The sequence below is a fragment of the Talpa occidentalis genome, unplaced genomic scaffold, assembly GCF_014898055.3.
Source record: "Talpa occidentalis isolate TD23 unplaced genomic scaffold, MPIMG_talOcc4v2.1 talOcc4.12, whole genome shotgun sequence".
Classification (NCBI taxonomy): Eukaryota; Metazoa; Chordata; class Mammalia; order Eulipotyphla; family Talpidae; genus Talpa; species Talpa occidentalis.
The window spans coordinates 48038402-48056963 of record NW_023601212.1 but is presented as its reverse complement, the minus strand read 5'-3'; the positions used below and the strand labels follow the sequence as shown (position 1 = coordinate 48056963).

Below are 18562 nucleotides of genomic sequence, written 5' to 3'. Positions count from 1 at the left end.
CACGTCTGGCCTGTTCCCCAGTTCTTGTATGCATAAATAAATCTTTTTAAAAAAAGTGTAAATGCTGAATCATATAGTAGTTATGTTTTCAACTTTTCTAAGGAATCTTCACATTGTTTTCCATAGAGGATGCACCAATTTATAACTCCACAAACAGTACACTACGGTTCCCTTTCTCCACTTCGTCAACAGCACTTGCCATTTTAAATAAACAGCCAAGCACAGAATAAGTAACTATTGATCTTCATAATGTTTACTCTTAAGTCTAAGCATGCCCCAAATGGAGGAGGGGGGCACATAACCTCCCATTACTCATGGAAGGCATGTTTCAGTAACCGTTCCTGCTATCTGACATTTTATATGGAATTCAGATCCCGACATCAGTAGAAGACAGTTACGACTGTGGACTCTGGAAACACACTCTACCCAAATAACTGTCAATTTCTTCTGTGAACATAATCACCATGAGCAACTGAGTCCCTATCCTCCTCTCTCTGTTAGTGCTGACACCCACACAGCAACAATACCTACTGCTACCATCACCAAGTAATGGGTATGTCAACACTGAGGAGCCTCAAGTAAGTCTAGGAAAGTGGCACAGGTTTTGCTCCACTAAGCATTTCTAAAGAATTCTCAGGCTCTCAACAGGACTATGGGAATGTGAAATGGTGCAACTACCATGACAGTGGTCTGTGATTCCTCAAGAAGTTGAAAGAGTTACCACATGACTCAGCAATTCCACTTCCAGGGATATATATACCCATAAGAACTGAGAACATGTCCACACAATTTATGTGCACAGATGTTCTCAGCGACACCATTCACAACAGCCAACATGTGGAAACAGCCCAGATTCATCCTGGATGAAGGATAAACACAATGTGTCCACCCATACAGTGGAATATTACTTGGTCATAAAAGGAAGTGAAACCCTGGCACTCCACAACATGGATGAACCACCAAAACATAATGCTGAGAGAAGCCAGACACACAGGGCCACATAGTATGTGTCCATTCATACAAAATACTCAGAACAGGCAAAGCCGGACAGAAAGCAGATTAGTAGTTGTCAAGAGGTAGGGGAGGGGAACAGAGAATGTCTGCTCATGGGGAAAAATTTCTTTCTGGGTGATAAAATGTTCTGGAACCAGACAGAGGTGATGGTTGCACAACTCTCAAATACACATACACACACAAATCACTGAACTATTCAATATAAATGGGTTAATTGTATGGTATGCAAATCATATCTCAATTTAAAAAAAATTTTAAAGTACCAGTAAAGTTTGTCAGTTAGAACATTCCAGGAATGTTTTCCTGACACCAGAATTGCTTGACCATACCCATATCTTCTTAGTATAGGAATAAGAGCTGAAAACACACACTCACTCGCTCTTTCTCTCTCTCACGCTCTCTCTCTCTCTCTCACACACACATACCCCCCTCCCCCTTCTATCACCTACTCTGCTCAGTCCAGCAGGTAGAGTCCCAAAACCAGTCCAGGCAGTTGTGGTACCATTAGAAGAGCATACCCCCAGGCAAATCACCTGCCAACTGGCCCCTAAGGGACAGCAGCTGAACAACCCAGGAGGTCTCCATGCTAACAAACTCAGTTCCATTTTCTTCTCAGCCCTGGGCTCCAGCATCACTGACTGGGCCCTGATAGGGACATACAAAATCCCAACCAGGTGTCCAGCTCTGCCTGCTACAGCCTAAGAACCCTTGACACGGTGTCCACTTGAAAGCCTTGAACAGGGGTCTGGTCTTAGATTCACCATAGGTACAGGGTGTGGTAAGGGCACCCAGCTCCAAGAACTAATACAGAGCCCTGAACCACCGATAGTGGTTAAGGAAAAATTCTACCCAGAAGCAACCACTGGCCAGGATTATCCCCTGCCCCTGATCCTCATGGAAGACAGCTCATCCTATTTAGGCCTGGGCTTTTCAAATGAGTGACCCCTGAGAAGAGAAGGGAAAGCAAATAGCTGCCCTGGCAGCAGTGAGCAGGGTCTGGATGGCCTTATGGAAATGGCACTGTGTGCGATACTAGAGGGATTATCTGGGAGGTGGCCTTCAGCTTCTGAAGTAGTATTTAGGTCAAATGTCCCCTAAGCTGATAGAATCCAAGACCTTACACCCAAGCACTCACCTGACTTCTGGGCATGGGATGCTGGTCCTACCAACTGGCCATGGCTGCAGCTACGTCAAAAGGGCAACTTACAGCAACGTTCTGACCAACCTGACATGAGAGAGAGAAAGAAACACACTGAGTTTCCTAGGAACATTTCTGGAACATAACAATTTTTAATGTCACCAACTCCTGGAATGACATGGCAACATTTTAAATTTCAACCAAAACTTTGCTTCTGATGCCTTCCACAGGGAAGCAAACTGAGGAAATAAATTTCTGTCAGTATCCAATGCAAAACCTGATACATGCCAGTCTTCAGCAAGGTGGGTAGAGATAGCCACATGCCAACATAGCAAACATACAAAAGAGGTTCATGGTTGGGATATATAATAGCAATACCTAGCATTTAATAGGTGCTCAATGAGTTCCAGGCACTACAGTTAAACTCAGTAACACTGAATTCCAGACAATTTTAGGAGCAGACCAGATTACAGGATCACTCACTTTATAGTAATGGATCTGACATGTCTGACATTTAGAAGCCTCCCCAGACCACACTCTCCAGATGTAATCCCTCTGCTCACCAGCACAGACCTGAGAGAAACCACCCACCAGTGCAGGCAAAGCCAGCTTGCCCTCAATAAGTAGAGGGGGACAAGCATTCGCTCCCAAATGTGAGTGGTTCCAGCCCCATAGGGCTGAACACAACACAGGCAGAACTGCTTTACAGACAGTAAAACTAAAGCCACAGAGTTTAGGAACTCTGTCAAGGTTTGAGAAAAGTGTGGTCCCAGGAATCCCCCTCCTCTGTGAGGTCAGACATCCAGAGTTCAAGTACATACTAAACTTAGCAGCCAAATCCCAGACACCCAGCAGTCTGTCTACGCGGCTTACCCAATACTGTATCACCTCTGTTTTCATTCTTGTACCCACATGCATGACAAGCACTACTCTGATATGAAACCTTTTTTAAAAAAAAAGATTTATTTTATTTATTTATGCATACAAGAGCTGGGGTGGAGGCGAGAGTGCGGGGATATGTGTGGGAGGATTCACCAGAGACAGAGTGGGAAGCAGAACAGGCGGATTGACTGAAATACACTGCTGAGGGGAGCAGTGGGTGAGACAGGAGAGGTCTGCTGCGCCATGTGGGTCAACTCCCTGGCTGGGGATTGAACTCATGCTGCAATAGCTGCAGGAAGCTTCATTGTGCTGAGGCTTAACCCCTTACACCACCAGGGAGGCCCCCTGAAACCTTTATTTTTAAAATGGGTTCACAGTAATTCACCACTCATGGATGGAGAGAGACACATCAAACCAAACTTGTAAAAATAAGCAAAGATAGGGCCTCCCCAGTGGCACAGCGGTTGAGCGCTGGGTTGCAAAGCTGCCCGCAGCCTCTGTGGCGCTGGTTTGATCCCCGGCTGCTCCCTGGCCACCAGAGGAGGGTCCCACATGGCGCGCAGACCTCTCCTGCCGCCCGCTGCTCCCCTCAGCAGTGTACTTCGGTCCTTCTGCCTGCTCTGCTCCCCGATCTGGCTCTGGTGAATTCTCTCACCTTCCCGCGCTTCTGACTGTACCCAGTGCATGTATAAATAAATAAATAAATCTTTAAAAAAAAAAAAAAAAAGCAAAGATCATTGAACTCTCTGGAAAGACCTCTGGGCACCAAGGAGTACAAGGTGCTCTTTTTTTGAGCCCTGAGCAGGCTCTACCACGTCAACTAGGGAGGGACAACCCCTTTCTGCCACTCTCTTCAGCTGCATTCAGACTGGGAAAGAGGACACTGTTCATCCTAGTCCTTTTCTACCTCCCGAGTCAAGGTGGAGACCTCAGAAGTAGCTCTGAGCTTTTCCAAGTAAGTACCTGCTCTCTTCAGGGTCAAGGCCAACATACAAAAGTCAGAGGCATTACTTACACAACAGCAACAAGTGGAACTGAAAGCTTTATAAAAAATCCATTTACAATAGCATAAGTGTAAAAAAATACTTAAGGATAAACATGCTTTTTAAAAAAGTGCTACAGGGCCTCCCTGGTGGCACAAGGGGTTAAGCACCACACTGTGAAGCAATTCAAAGCCTCTGCAGCACGAGTTCGATCCCCAAGCAGGGAGCTACCCACATGGTGCAGCAGACCTCTCCTGACTCCCCCGCTGCTCCCCTCAGCAGTGTATTTCAGTCAGTCTGCCTGTTCTGTTCCCCTCTCTGTCTCTGGTGAATCCTCTCACCCCCCGCATCTCTGGCCTGTACCCCAGCTCTTGTATGCATAAATAAATAAATAAATCTAAAAAAAAAAAAAAAAAAAAAAAGACAGCCTGAGATTTAAAAAAAAAAATATGCCAAAATAAAGATATGTTTTGTTGATGAGTCAGGTGTTAATTATACCCCAAAATGATGCGTAGATTCAATGCAGTCCCAATACAAAAATTCTCAGCATGCTTTTCTGTAGAAACAAGCTGTTTCTAAAATTTATATTGAAATGCAAAGAAAATAGAATATTGAAAATGAAGAACAAATTCAGAGGACTTGCCCTACCTGACTTCAAGACTCTTTGCAAAGGTTGTGTAATAGCAGACATAAAGACAGACCAGATCTGAGTGACTAGAATATACCACTCACACACATATAGACAACTGATTCTCAACAAGGACCCAAGTACCTCCCTTCATGAGACCACAAAACACATTGGACTACATTTTCCTGGAGGGCTGACCCTTAACAACCCAGCACTCACAGTGCATCCTGAGTAGAGAGCAGAAACTTGAAGATAACCTGACTTCATACTCCACCACATCCTCCCCCATCCAATTCAGGGCAAATCCCTTCTTCCAGGTGCTCAGACTACAATCTGGAGTTGCCCTACTGGCCAACTACCCCACCATCTGAAAATACTGCTGGTTCTGCCCTCAAACACATCTGGGACCCAACCACTTCTCAAACCTCCTGGAGTCCATATAATTTATTGTTTCAACAATCCATTCTTTAATTTGTATCTCAAGCTTAAAATGACTTGAAAAAATAACTATCATACAATAATACCTAAATAGCAAATAAATGCCCAGCCATATTCACCCTATTCAGTTTCACACAGTCCTCAGAAAAGTCTGCATGCAGCCTACCCTGATGTCCAAGATGGCTGCCCTTCTACCTCCATCACTTCTCCTCCCTCCAGATGATGACCCCTCCATGTACCCAAGTCACTGCTCCCATCATCCTCATAGACACCCACCCTGTGCCATATCTCCCACAGCCCTGGCCGCTCCACACACTCCACACAACACAGCGAAAGTGTCTGTGGACCTTCTCATTTGGCAGGACAAGGAAAGAGGTGTCTGTCTACCTGAGGCCTGATTTTATTCCAAGCACCTAGAACATGGTCCAACACATAGTTGGTGCCAATAGATATTCATGAAATGAATATGCAGAGATGTCCCAACACTAAAGGAGAGGAGCCAACCAGGAGTCCAAATAGTGGTCACGCCCATACAATCAGTTTGAAATCCATAAAGGAAAGCCTACTTAGCACTATAAGAACTGGAAGGTTTCTCTAAATAAAGTAATCCCCTTTCATTGATATATCACGGGGATGATTTTGCCATCCAGCATATACTGACTGGGTTTAGAGAGAATATGTTTTTATTTCCAACCCATACATTACAAGAGTATCAAGTAACCCTTAAGTACACAATTACCAATTCATAAGAGACTCTTCAGTTCCCGTGAAACATCATTATGGTTTGGCTTTGACCCTGCACCTGGGTACTCTACTAACACACACACACCCTGACTCTGCCACCCACCCAAACACAACCGTTCCCAGTGTGAGGGAAAGAAGGCAGCTATACCCATTTACATGAAATCAAATCACAGCACTTGGGCAACAGAAGTCCTCTGCCATTTCATCCTCTCACACTGTGCAAGGTTCTCAGTTCCCTTTTCACTTGAGAGGAGGAATCCTGGCCAGAGAAGTCACTTGTCTGGGGCACTCCTGATTCCATGGATATGTGCTGTGATCAGCTTAGGGAACATGGGCACCTGAAGGAGAAGAAGCCTGGGCTCTCCAAGGTGCCCCCAGAGACACCATTATCGCTTCCAAGGCAGGTCCTCTTGAAGCAGTCCACCTCCAGTCTCCATCCCACAGCAAAGCTTGTGCTATCAATGAAATTTTTCATCTGTGTCTACACCCAAATATTTACTGCCCTGGCCCCAATCCAGGCCTGGAAACATGACATTAGGTCCCAAAACTCATAGATGAAACCCAACATTATCAGTCACCTTCTCCCACCCCAAGTCTGCAAAGTCTATTTCCCTAAGGCAAAGGTGAACTCCCATCTTCTGCAATGTCTGCACCACCCAATTATCAAGAAGGGAACTCCCTGGTCATCCTGATCAAGGGGAGAAACTGAGGCTGGGAAAAAGGAGCATCTCATTGAAGCCCAAAGGTCATGCTGCTCCTATATGCAAGCTGGTCTGGGATGGGTTAGCTGGGGCAAAGATTCGGTGTTCTAGTCTGGAGGCCAGACAAAATACTGCCTGCACCTGTTGGTGTGGGGGAGGGCTGTTTCCTGTAATAGCCATGCCCACTGTAGGGGACAGTATCTGCCCCACAGGGCATCATTTCACAGCATCCACATAAACAGTACACCCCAAAAGCCAAAAATACCAACTCCTTGATCCTTGAAAGCAGGAATCAACCTGCGCACTAAAGGGACAGAGGCACCTGGGTACACCTGTGGCAAGAAGCTGGGCAGAGGCTCTGTATCAGCCCCAAGGGGAAAGCACTGCTCTCCCCAAAGCATAAAGCCTCATTAACCCCGTGTCTCCACAGAGGGGGGAGAGCATTACTTGGTAGATGAGGGAAGCAAGGAACCAGCCCCACAAGGGCCAAGTAGCCAGCGGTGAGGTTGGTCACACAACCATCCTTGGCAACCTGAGCTGCTGATCTCCACAGTCAAGGTTCCTGGCCTGCCCAACTGTCTAGCAACCACAGGCTCACCAGGGGATGCAGCATCCACTCCCTGCACTGCACCAATGCAGCTGTTCCTAAAGTCCCTTAAGTCCCCCAATGTTCAGCATACCTCACCATGTGACCCTGTGAGGTTATGTGTGTACACATATGCATACATGAACACACATTCCTCGCCTTAATTTTGCCTCCACCAGCAGGCTTTTGCACTTGCTGTGCCTACTACCAGAAGAACTCATCTTTCCTCACACTCACCTGTCAGATACAAGCACCTGTCACTGAGGTCGGCATTCCCTAATTTGTCCCTCCCTAGTCTCCTTTCTATCATTTAGTACTGTAGCCCCATTAGTTGACATCGAGCACCCCCTCCCCATATGCTCCTCAATCCGCAAAAGTGGTGGCTCCTGCTCATCTGCAGCAATGAGGATGGTCACACAAGCCCATCCTTGGCAAAGTCCAAGATTCATAGAGGAGCAAACAGCAATATGGTATCCTCCTGAGCATTATAAATAACCAACCAATATGTCTCCACCACAAAGTTGAGGCAAAAACATAATATAAACATAAACTTAATCCTTAATTAGAATAGCAAGTCAACACCAGGAAGCAGCAGCAGGAGACAAGCAAGGCCACAGTGCCCCAGTCCCCAAAGAGCTGTGAGCGTCCCAGCAGGGAGTCTCCCTGCCTCCCTCACATGGCTGCTGTTTGGAGAAAGGCACTCAGCGGTTCCAGAGGAGACAGCCTTCTGTCTGAAAGGGCCTCCCCTTCTCCACTGAGAGGCATGAGCTGCATTGGAGCCTGTGTGCCATATTCTGCCTCTCCTCCTTTTCCACTACTGACACCTGACACCCCACCCTGAACAACTCATTTATGGTCCTGCCCTCTTCAAGTCCTGCTGAATGAATCCTTACTCTATCCCAAGGCTTAATTCCACCACACCCCTCCTTGCTCCCAGGCATCCCAAGTGTCCTTCCCTTTTTCACCACCAAACCTCCAAAAATATGATCACATCCTCCTGATCAATTTTCACAGCTCATTCACGACTCTCCTACTATCATCCAGCCCAGGGCTCAATCCAACTGAAGGTAAGAGAGCCTTGAGACACCCTAAGGATCAAAAGATGGGCCCTGGCACCAGCAAGTTCTCAGAAAGAAGCAACTAGTTCTCAGTTCTACTACTATGATCAATGCTGTTCCTCCAATATTTCAACTACTGAGGTTTGTTGCCATCAAAGCCCAGCTGCCCAGCAGTCTAAGGGGCAGAAAACTTCAAATAATCCCCATATTTTAAATGTCCAGAAATTCATGTCCACATTGAGACAAACCCTAGATTAGGGAGGATTGAAGCGACAAAGGTATATGATGAAAAAAAAACAGTATGAAGAAAATGTCACAAGAACAAGAGGAAATAATGTGTTAATGATGAGGAATAGCTATCTTCCCTTGTGTGCCCACACCAATACCAACACCAAGAGGCACCAGCAGAGAATTCTCTGACAAACCACCACAGGAAAACAAGCAATACCTTCAACCTCTGCACCCAAGATGGGAGCTAAGACTCCAGAGTTCTCTGTCACTCTCTGGGGACAAAGGACACCCTCGGAATCCCCAAGCTCCAACGCTCCCAAGATGATGCTACAATGAGCCTTCTAGAACCACACGCTCTGTTTAAATCCTTCAGTATCTGGCACATGTGGGCCATCAAAACATTGCCTTCTTTTTTCCCTATCCTACCATTTGAGAGATGAAATACATGATCTCCTAAAGACACAGGCTATCTCTGAATTCAGAAAGGTTAAGGTTTATTTGGGTCTGTGTGTGTGGTAAAATAAAACATAAAATCCACCATCTTAACCATTTTTATTTATTTATTTTTTAAAGATTTACTCATGCATACAAGAACCGGGGTACAAGCCAGATGTGCAGGAGGGTGAGAAGATTCACCAGAGACAGAGTGGGAAATGGAAGAGGTAGACTGACCGAAATGCAGTGCTGAGGGGAACAGCAGGCAAGACAGGAGGGGTCTGCTGCGCCATGTGGGTATCTCCCCGGCCGGCCAGGCTCGAACCCGCACTGCAGAGGCTGCAGACAGCTTCACAGCACTGCGCTCAACAGCCTGCACCACAAGAGAGGCCCTTAACCATTTTTAGGTGCCGTTATGTAGCATTAAGTACAGTAACATGGTTATGCAGCCATCATCACCATCTACTTTCTCATCATTCCAAACTGAAACTCTGTCCCCATTAAAAATTCACCCCTCCCTCAGCCCCTGAAGCTCACCATTCTTTCTGTCTCTATGAATCTGACTCCTCTAGAAATGTCATGAGTGAAATCATACAGTAGATTTGCCCTTTTTCTTTTTTTCCTTTTTTTTTTTTTAAGACAATTTTTTTTTAAGATTTATTTATTTATACATACAAGAGCTGGGGTATAGGCCAGAGATGTGGGAGTGAAAGGATTCACCAAGGACAGAGTGGAGAACAGAACAGGCAGACTGACTGAAGTACACTGCTGAGGGGAGCATTGGGTGAGTCAAGAGAGGTCTGATGCGCCATATGGGAATCGAACTCATGCTTCAGTGGCTGCAGATTGCTTCACAGGTTGTGTCTTAACCCTTGCGCCACCAGGGAGGCCCTATTTGCCCTTGTTGTCTGGTTTATTTCACTTAGCATAATGTCCTCAAGGTAGAACCACATACATCACTTTAACCTTTGGGGATTACAATGTAACAGCTGTGTACAGAACAAATTCATGGGCCTGATATACCCACTACATGCCAAAACATGGCCCTAGAATCCTGCTTCCCAAACCATGTGTAACCCCAACATGCTCTGCAGACCTTCCCTCTGCAACCCAAATAAATAGCACAGAGGCCCTGGAGAGAGAGAATGATGAGGAGAGAGAACACAGAATGGACTTCAAGTTCACCTGCCTCACAGTCCTCAGCTGCCAAAGCACCTGCCTGTAGGACACACGTGGTGCTCCAGTCCATCTCACAGATCTGATCCAAAAGATCAAGGACTGCCTGGTGGTGACTGGTAACAACTAGCTTGTGTTGCTACAACCCTTCTCGTAAGTGGAAGCAGACATCAAAGCCCAACCCTAACCTACTCTCTGGAGCACCTGGGCAGACTTGGGACCCTCACACAGCAGCTGGCTGGAGACAAGTCTCACTCTAGACAAGGGAGACCCTGACAACTGGCCCAGAGAGTACCCCTACAAGCAATATCAACAAAAAGTATAACACTGCATCCCCCTAAGTCTGAGCACCAAGCCTGCCTGCATGCCCTGTGCAGCAGGGCAAGGTCCACAGGAGTTGCCGCAATGGCCAAGGTCACAGATAGTTACATGGAAAACAGTAATGTTGGGCAGTCCCACATGAGGTGCCCAGCTCTCACAAATGTGAATCACTTCAGATAGGAATACCCAGCACACCCCAAGTACTGCTTTGTTCTAGGATACAAGAGGGAAAGGGAAAAAAATCACTGCCTGGTTTGGCTTGGACAAGTGGGCTGTCTCCTCTGCAAAAGATATGTGCCCATGTGACCCATGACTACAAAACACTCAGAGCCTCCTGGGATGAGGAATGGGGGAAGGGAGCAGTCAGCTGAGGCTCCAGAACCAGTGAAAGGAAAATTTGGGAGTGAGGCACACAAAAGACCTGCTTGTAGAAGAGTTTGGTCTTCATGCCAGGAGGCTTCTCCACCAGCCCTATTAGCTTTAGAGCTGACTGGATGTCCAGCCCTTCTATTCCTTGGGCAAATTCTTGAGCTTATTTTTAAAGTAACACCCTGCCTATCACACAACAACCTGGAAAGGCAAGAATCCTCCTTCCACTGATGGACAGCACCCCCATAACCATAGCCTCTGAGGGGTCCCAGCCTGGACATGGCCAAAGTGGCCCTCAGCCCAGGCCACAGGCTCCTTGAGGGAGCAAAGCTGGTGGTTGGGCACCTTCTTGACCAAGGATACACCTCTGGCAGCCCTTTACTCACAGAGATAATGCAGGCATGGCCTTGGTCATATCCACAACATGATGCCCCAATCTCTCTGAGGAGCAGCACAAAGCCCAAGACTGGGCCCAGATTTTATTTTCCCAGCAGCCAGCTTACCACAGGTAGTCCTGGAAAATAAATATGTAATCCAGTGCATTTTATAAGCTACAGTAGGTGCTCCCAAAAGCTTAGGAACCATATTTTGCATTCCAGAATATTTTCCTTGAAGCGAGAAGGGAAAACTTGTTGTTCGCGAACACCCAGATGGAGCACCATCTTGGGCTGGCCCCATGGTGTACAAATGAAGACCTAGGCTGCGAGAAGAAACCCAATAAAATCTACCTAGGGTACTTCATGGATGGACAGATGATTTTGGTCAGTTAGCAGCGACAGACAGGGTGGCAGAAATCTCACCAAAGAAACGTAAATGGGGCAGACCATGGGACCAGAATGGGCTTTTAATCCCCACTCCCAGAAGAACCCCTGGGCACTCCAAGGCACTTCCTGTAGCCCCTAACTTCCAAAGGGACCCCAGGACACTCATGTGACACCTCCTCTATCCCCTACCTCCAGAAAGTCCCCATGGCACATGGTGGCACTTCCTGGGAAGTGCGCTGCGACCTGCTCCCCTAGACCCACTGCAGAAGAGCACCCACCAGACATTCTGCTGCCTCTACCCCCTTGATTCCCAAGGTTTCTATCCTCTAGCCCAGAACAAATGACTGGGGTATTATGTGAGTTGGCACTTTCCAGGACAATGATGAGTGAGCCTAGATCCAAATCCAAGCAGTTACTAACTACCCAAGAGGTAAGGTCAGTATCACCCACCCATAAACCAGATGTTAGACGGGAAGGTGGATGTGGAGAAATTACCAGCGAGACAGGCTCATCAGGGAGGATCCCAGATGCACAGGGAAAGCCAAGGCACTGTCGGATAAAGGAAGGAGCTGTGGTACGCTGCACCCTGGCCCTGTAAGGACATGTCCCAGCACTTAATCTTCACAGAAGGGTCACTGAGGAGAGATGCTGGATAGAAACAGAGCCCTGCTGGCCAGCATCTAGGGAACACACAGGAAGAAAGTGGTATTAGGGGTTCAGACACCTGTGAATCCACTCCAAGGGGAGCAAGGCAACAATGGGACTTGTGTCCAGTCTCCACAAATGCTTAAGAATAAAGGGTCAGGGCCTCCCCTGGTGGCGCAGGCAGCTGAGCGCAGCACCTTGAAGCTGTCCACTGCCTGTGCAGTGCCGGTTCAATCCCGGCCGGCCAGCGAGGGTCCCACATGGCGCAGCAGACCGCTCCTGTCTCACCCACTGCTCCCCTCAGCAGTGTATTTCGTCAGTCTGCCTGTTCTGTTCCCCACTCTGTCTCTGGTGAATCCTCTCACCCTCCCACACTTCTGGCCTGTACCCCGGTTCTTATATAAATTAATTACTTAAAAAAAAGAATAAAGGGTCAGCTTCCCAGGGGCAGGGGTGGGGGAGGGCCAGGAGTGATAGTCAGTAGACCCCCAAATCTCTCCACTTCTGCTTTAAATGAAAGTTTTCCTTGCTAGGGGGTCTCCCTGGTGGCACAGGGGGGTGGGCACAGCGCTATGGAGCTGTCTGCAGCCTCTTCAGCACAGGTTCAATGTCCGGCAGGCCAGGGAGATGCCTATGTGGTGCAGCAGACCTCTCCTGTCTCGCCCGCTGCTCCCCTCAGCGGTGTTTTCGGTTAGTCTATCTGTTCTGCTCCCCACTGTCTCTGGTGAATCCTCTCACCACCCACACCTCTGGCCTGTACCCCAGTTCTTGTATGCATAAATAAATAAATCTTTTAAAAAAAAAAAGTTTTTCTTGCTAGTCAGAGGCTTTCATATTAAAACCCTGAAGTCTCACAAGGTGCAAAACAAATGTCACCTGACTCCACCCTAAAATAAAGAGCCTGAGAAATCTGTCACAGTAACGAGGCTCAGGTCAAATCCTCAGCGGGACTTTGTACTAGACCAGAAAAAGCCAGGATTCCCACGTCCAACAAGGGCCACAATGCCTTTCTTCCACCTGCACATACAGTGGCTGCATGTGCAGGACTCCACTCCATGGGTGAAGCCACACACACATGCATGTGTGCATATGCACACACAATAAGCATGTGCAAGCATTTGCACACTTGTAGTCAGAATACCACACAGGTACACAGGAAGCCAGCACATACTTTGCCCTTTGGGAAAGGTAAAAATGCAGACCACACACCCAGAGAAACACTGTCCTAACGCAGCAGACCTCTGCTGTGTCACCCGCTGCTCCCCTCAGCAGTGTATTTCAGGCTGCCTGTTCTGTTCCCCACTCTGTCTCTGGTGAATCCTCTCACACACACCTGCCCCCACACCTCTGGCCTGTACCCCAGTTCTAATATGCATAAATAAATAAATCTTAAAAAAAAAAACAAAACAAAACACTGTCCTAAGCAGAGTCAGGGTCCCTAGCAGTCAACAAAGTCTGCCTCACCCCAGTGTGTCTGAAGAAGTCCTGTCAAGACAACCCCAAGTAAGACTTCCTCAGGAAGTCACCCAGCGTGCCAAGCCACCAATTCTCCGTGGAGGGAGGCCACAAAGCTAACACATGTCAGAAGGGATGAGAGGGCCTCGTCACAGCTGTATGATGGTCACTTAGTCTTTTCTCAATCAGTTCTCTGGGGGACCCTCCTGCCTCCTCCGAGGTACACCATACTACCTTCCCCCAACTGCCATCATTAAGACCCAGACAAAGATCCATCTGAGAACCAGGCCCTGGGTATGCTCTCAGACCCAGATGCTACCACCAGCTTCCTCCTGAGTGTTTATCAGGTCTTAGTGGGTAGGGAGGGGCTGACTCTTCAGAGAAAACTAATGCTGGCTACATTTCAAATTGCTAAAGAAAAACCCACTGAGGAATACTGTGAGGACAGGGCAACAAGGAGAGAATCATCTTTCACATGTTGCCAACATATTTTGTTACTAAAGGATAAAACAAAAAGTAACAATGGCTAAAATTATTGCCTTTGTATTCTGTGCAGGTGCCAGCACTTCACATGCCTGATTTCATTTCATCCTCAAACAAGGTGCTGCCAATATTACCCAACTTCACATGGGACTGTACTGTCACCCACACTCCACACTGAGCCTGCCACTTGTCACTCACACTTCACAGAAGGACTGTTACCGACTTCACACTGTCACTGCCACCCACACTTCACACAGGGACACTCACTGTCAAGAGAACTACCATTGTCACCAACACTTCAGATGAGGACTGTCACTGTCACCCACACTTCACATGAGGACTATATTGGCACCCACACTTAACATGTGAGAAAAGTGAGGCTGAGAAGTCCAGCAATCATATAGGGTCACATGACAAGAAATTAAGAGGGAACCCAGTAAGCTCTCTCTCACATCCAGCCAGTCTGAACTACGGCCCTGTTGGACAGTCTGGCGCTAGATCATCCCAAAATGGGTCCTTCCCAAGGCTCTGGGAAAACTTCCTAGAACAAAAACCATTATATTTGTTCACTCACTCCCCTCTAAAAACATGCTGACCTTACCCCTTAGTGAAATGCTGGACCCTGCAGGAGTGACGCCCTACTGTGCAAGCCGGCATCCTTCATAGCACAGCAAGACAATGACTCATAAGCACCCTCACCTTTTGTAAATGCACTAGAACCCTCAGAGTTGATGAAGCACGTATTTCTGAACTTCCACCTCTATGTACAAGCCAAGGGAAGGAGCTCAAAGGATTTTATCAACACTGCCAGCCTGCGTCATAGACCAATTTTCATTTTCACTTGAACAAGACTCCCCCCAGCACACACACACACAGACACCCCCAGCACACACACACACAGACACACACACACACATACACACACCCCAACCACACTCAGCACCACAGAGCAGACCAGGAGCCCAGCATTCTTTCCTTCCAACAAGCAGCACAGCAATCACGTGTAAGGCAGAGAACACCAACACAGACGGGGGGCCGGGGGAAGTCCTCTGGTCTGACAGTACAGAGAGTATAAGGAGTCAGAGGACACAGGCCAGGGGACATGGGGTTGAGGACTATGGTGGAGGGGAATGGGGGGAAGGCTGGACAGGGTACCTCCTGGCCCTCCCAGGTCACCTAATTCACACCAATGACCCCAAAATCCAGGACCCTGATGGCTCTGGGTCATAATCACACAGATGCCACTCTCAGACCCAAGACTTCCCCCCCCCCAAAGTGCTAAACTCTCTAAGACTCCTGTTCTTAAAGTGCTGTGGAGCCCACCTCACACTCAAACCCAGTGCCACTCAATAGACACCCACCTGTCTTTTCCCAACTCTGCCAAGAATGGCAGGATTCAAAACATCCAAGCAATGCATGAACAAGAAAACTCAAACGAAGAGGAACAGCTGTTGGAATAATTCCTATGGATGTTTCTGAGAACTGTCTTAATCACTCTACATATTCTGGAAAACTGTCCAAAACCTCAAGCTAGAACCACCTCAGAATCTAGAAAATGCCAGATACCAACCAGGTCTAGGGCACTGGAATTCATGAAGCCTCTTCCTGGTCCCTCTGTGAGAAAGAACTTTTTCAGATTAAGCAAATGCCTATATCCTCTAACTCCGTCCATCTATCACTAGTATATCACGGAGAAGAGCAGCGTACTCTCCCACATGCATGAGAGGGTCCCTCCCGTCACACTTTCCTATGTGGATGAGACAATCCCTCAGACGGTTTATTTTTACCTGTTAATTGTATTTTCAGTTAACATATAGCACTATTAGCTAAGGAAGGAGATCCAGAACAGATCAAGTTTTTACCTGGATCCGGTAAGATCACAGGCACACCCCAATGTTAAAAACCTTCTCCATGACACCCCAATGCTAAGCCCGTTTCCCATGACAACCAACCCACTTCTGCTGTCCTTTCTAGAAGGGTCACCAGATCTTTTCTCTGGCCAGTAAGGAACCCTTTCCTGGGAGTTGTCCTGCCTTCTGCAAGTCAACCTTGGTGGCCATGCATCCTCTCTGGCCTGTTTCTAGTTTGCAACATGCAGGGCTACCTGCTCCCCCGTGAAGTTTGTGCACCACTTGCTGCAATCAGAAGCAAGTTAGTCCCAAATGAATCTTAAGTCTGCTGCACAGCTACCAAAAACAGTTACATTTCTAGAGCTCTGCCTGACAAACATTAATTGACAGTAAGCCTTCGACTACATTTCAATTTTGAATCAGCACATTAGTATCTCTTCCCTAGAAGACTTCAAAATGAACTCTTACTGACTCAGGGATCCCCTTCCCCAGATCTCAGCAGGGAGAAAAGTCCCTTATAATATTGAAAAGAGACAAAAAGCCGCCACATGAAAAACTTAAAAGTTTGCTGAGGGGAGGCAAGAGATACACACTGATGAGGTCAGTTAATTAAACTGCTAACAAAAACACTAAACAAATCCCAACTTATCCTAAGGTTCCAGTGGATCTTCTCTGAAGAGCTGATGGGGTCAGGCTTAACCTTATACCCAATACACATGAGGACAAGAGGAAGGAAATTTATCACAGACTGAAGCAGCTGACCAATTCCACTGATGCCCTGGAGCCAAGAATTCAGTTGCCACGCTCCCACTCTCCCCAAGCCATTAAACAACTGGGGAATGTGTTTCTTCTGTAATGTGGATGACGGTCAGAGCAGATTTCACAACTGCCCAAAACACAAGAAAACCTGTTGTCACTGCCGCAAAAATCAACTGAGTAGGAACAAGTGACAAGAATACTGGGGCCGAAAATTTGCTCTCCTCCAAGGTCCTGGAGGGCAGCTGCCTCCAGAGTGACAATGTGGTGAGCAGAGTTTAACAGTCACCTGGCTATTGTGTGTGATCATGACAGGAAGGTTCACTGCACAGAAAAACTAGGATTGGAGGAAAAACACTGCTGGGATGTATGCAGGTGGAGTATCTGACCACCTTTCTAAAGTAAGTTCTCCCGAGAGCAAATGTTATGGTATGGTGAGATTTTTGTTATAAAGAAAATCAGGGCCTCCCTGGTAGCGCAAGGGGTTAAGCACAGCACTATAAAACTATCCATAGCCAGCCAGGGAACAACTCACATGGCGCGGCAGACCTCTCCTGACTCGCCCGCTGCTCCCCTCAGCAGTGTATTTCAGTCAGTCTGCCTGTTCTGTTCCCCACTCTGTCTCTGGTGAATCCTCTCACCCCCCACAACTCTGGCCTGTACCCCAGTTCTTATAGCATAAATAAATAAATCTTTTAAAAAAAAAAATCAAACTTCTTGATGAGGATCATTGTGAGTGATAATTAAGATAGGTGGCCCTGGGGCCTCCCTGGTGGCACAAGGAGTTAAGACACAACCTATGAAGCTATCCACAGCCTCTGCAGCATGAATTCGATACCCGGCCAGGGAGCTACCCACATGGTGCAGCAGACCTCTCCTGACTCCCCCGCTGCTTCCCTCAGCAGTGTATTTCAGTCGATCTGCCTATTCTGTTCCCCACTCTGTCTCTGGTGAATCCTCTCACCACCTCCCACACACACACACCTCTGGCCTGTACCCCAGTTCTTGTATACATAAATAAACCTTTAAAAAAAAAAAAAAAAGATAGGTGGCCCTGTGGGAGAAGGGTTTTGTCCGAGGTAAATGCTAGAACAGGAGAACATTTCCCTCCGTCCTCATAGCATTGTATGAAGTCCAAGGCACTAAGGTAGGGGCCAGATGACTCCTGAAGGCTAAAGAAGAGCCCACTGTACTCATATCTATCCATGTCCAGTCCCCAGGCCAGACGAAGTGTCACAGGTCCACAAGAAGGAAAATCCAAGAGGTTGGGATCAGGGCCCGTGCACTCCTCCACACACCAGCAAGCAACCCACTCCTATCCCTGGCCAGTATACACTCAGGAATAACGCAAGAGGTACAGGGCCCTCTCTTGATTTTAAAAGCAGATCATGATAGATCTGTCTGGTAAACATTTCCCATCTCATTAAGGGAAGAACTACCCCTGAAAGTCAGGATGAAGAGTTCAGTTAAGTCTTGGGCACAAAACAGACAGTGCGGGTTTGTCCCATGAGCAGGACTGCACTGGACACCACCAGGAGAAGCTATGTAACCATCACCTCGTATGTTCCCAACTTGACCATTCAAGGTCAATATTACCATCCCCTTTCAGATATGGGAACCACAGTTCAGCAGGTCACATCACTAGGAAGAGACCCAGCAGAGCTCACACCCCACCATAGGTTAAGTCAGGCTCGCCCAAGTCACACTACAGGTACCAGCTGCCCAGGAACAGGCTTCGGCCTCGCTCTGCAAACAGCAGGCACACTGGATGTAGATCAGTCAGCTACCCTGGCATAGAGGAACAGGCTAGCTACCATAGCATAAGCAGTACTTTTTAAAGTGTGCTCAAAGGCATCATCTCATTAGGCTGAATTCAATTTGAAAAATCAAACCAAAATCTGACCA

At 47.4% G+C, this 18562-nt stretch overlaps 1 protein-coding gene across 7 annotated transcripts in view; it reads right to left on the bottom strand.

Moving 5' to 3' along the window:
• GATAD2A (GATA zinc finger domain containing 2A) overlaps positions 1-18562 on the bottom strand; it is a 90276-nt gene that overhangs the window by 50361 nt on the left and 21353 nt on the right. For 4 of the 7 annotated variants that reach the window (XM_037506256.2, XM_037506255.2, XM_037506259.2 and 1 more), the window contains exon 2: positions 2150-2239. The exons of 2 other annotated variants lie outside the window; for them this stretch is intronic. In XM_037506256.2, the coding sequence (XP_037362153.1) occupies positions 2150-2164 (15 nt within the window). In that variant the 5' untranslated portion in view covers positions 2165-2239. Of the gene's footprint in view, positions 1-2149; positions 2240-8620; positions 8668-18562 lie in introns of those variants that run through there. One more of the 7 variants, XM_037506257.2, reaches the window with a different exon arrangement.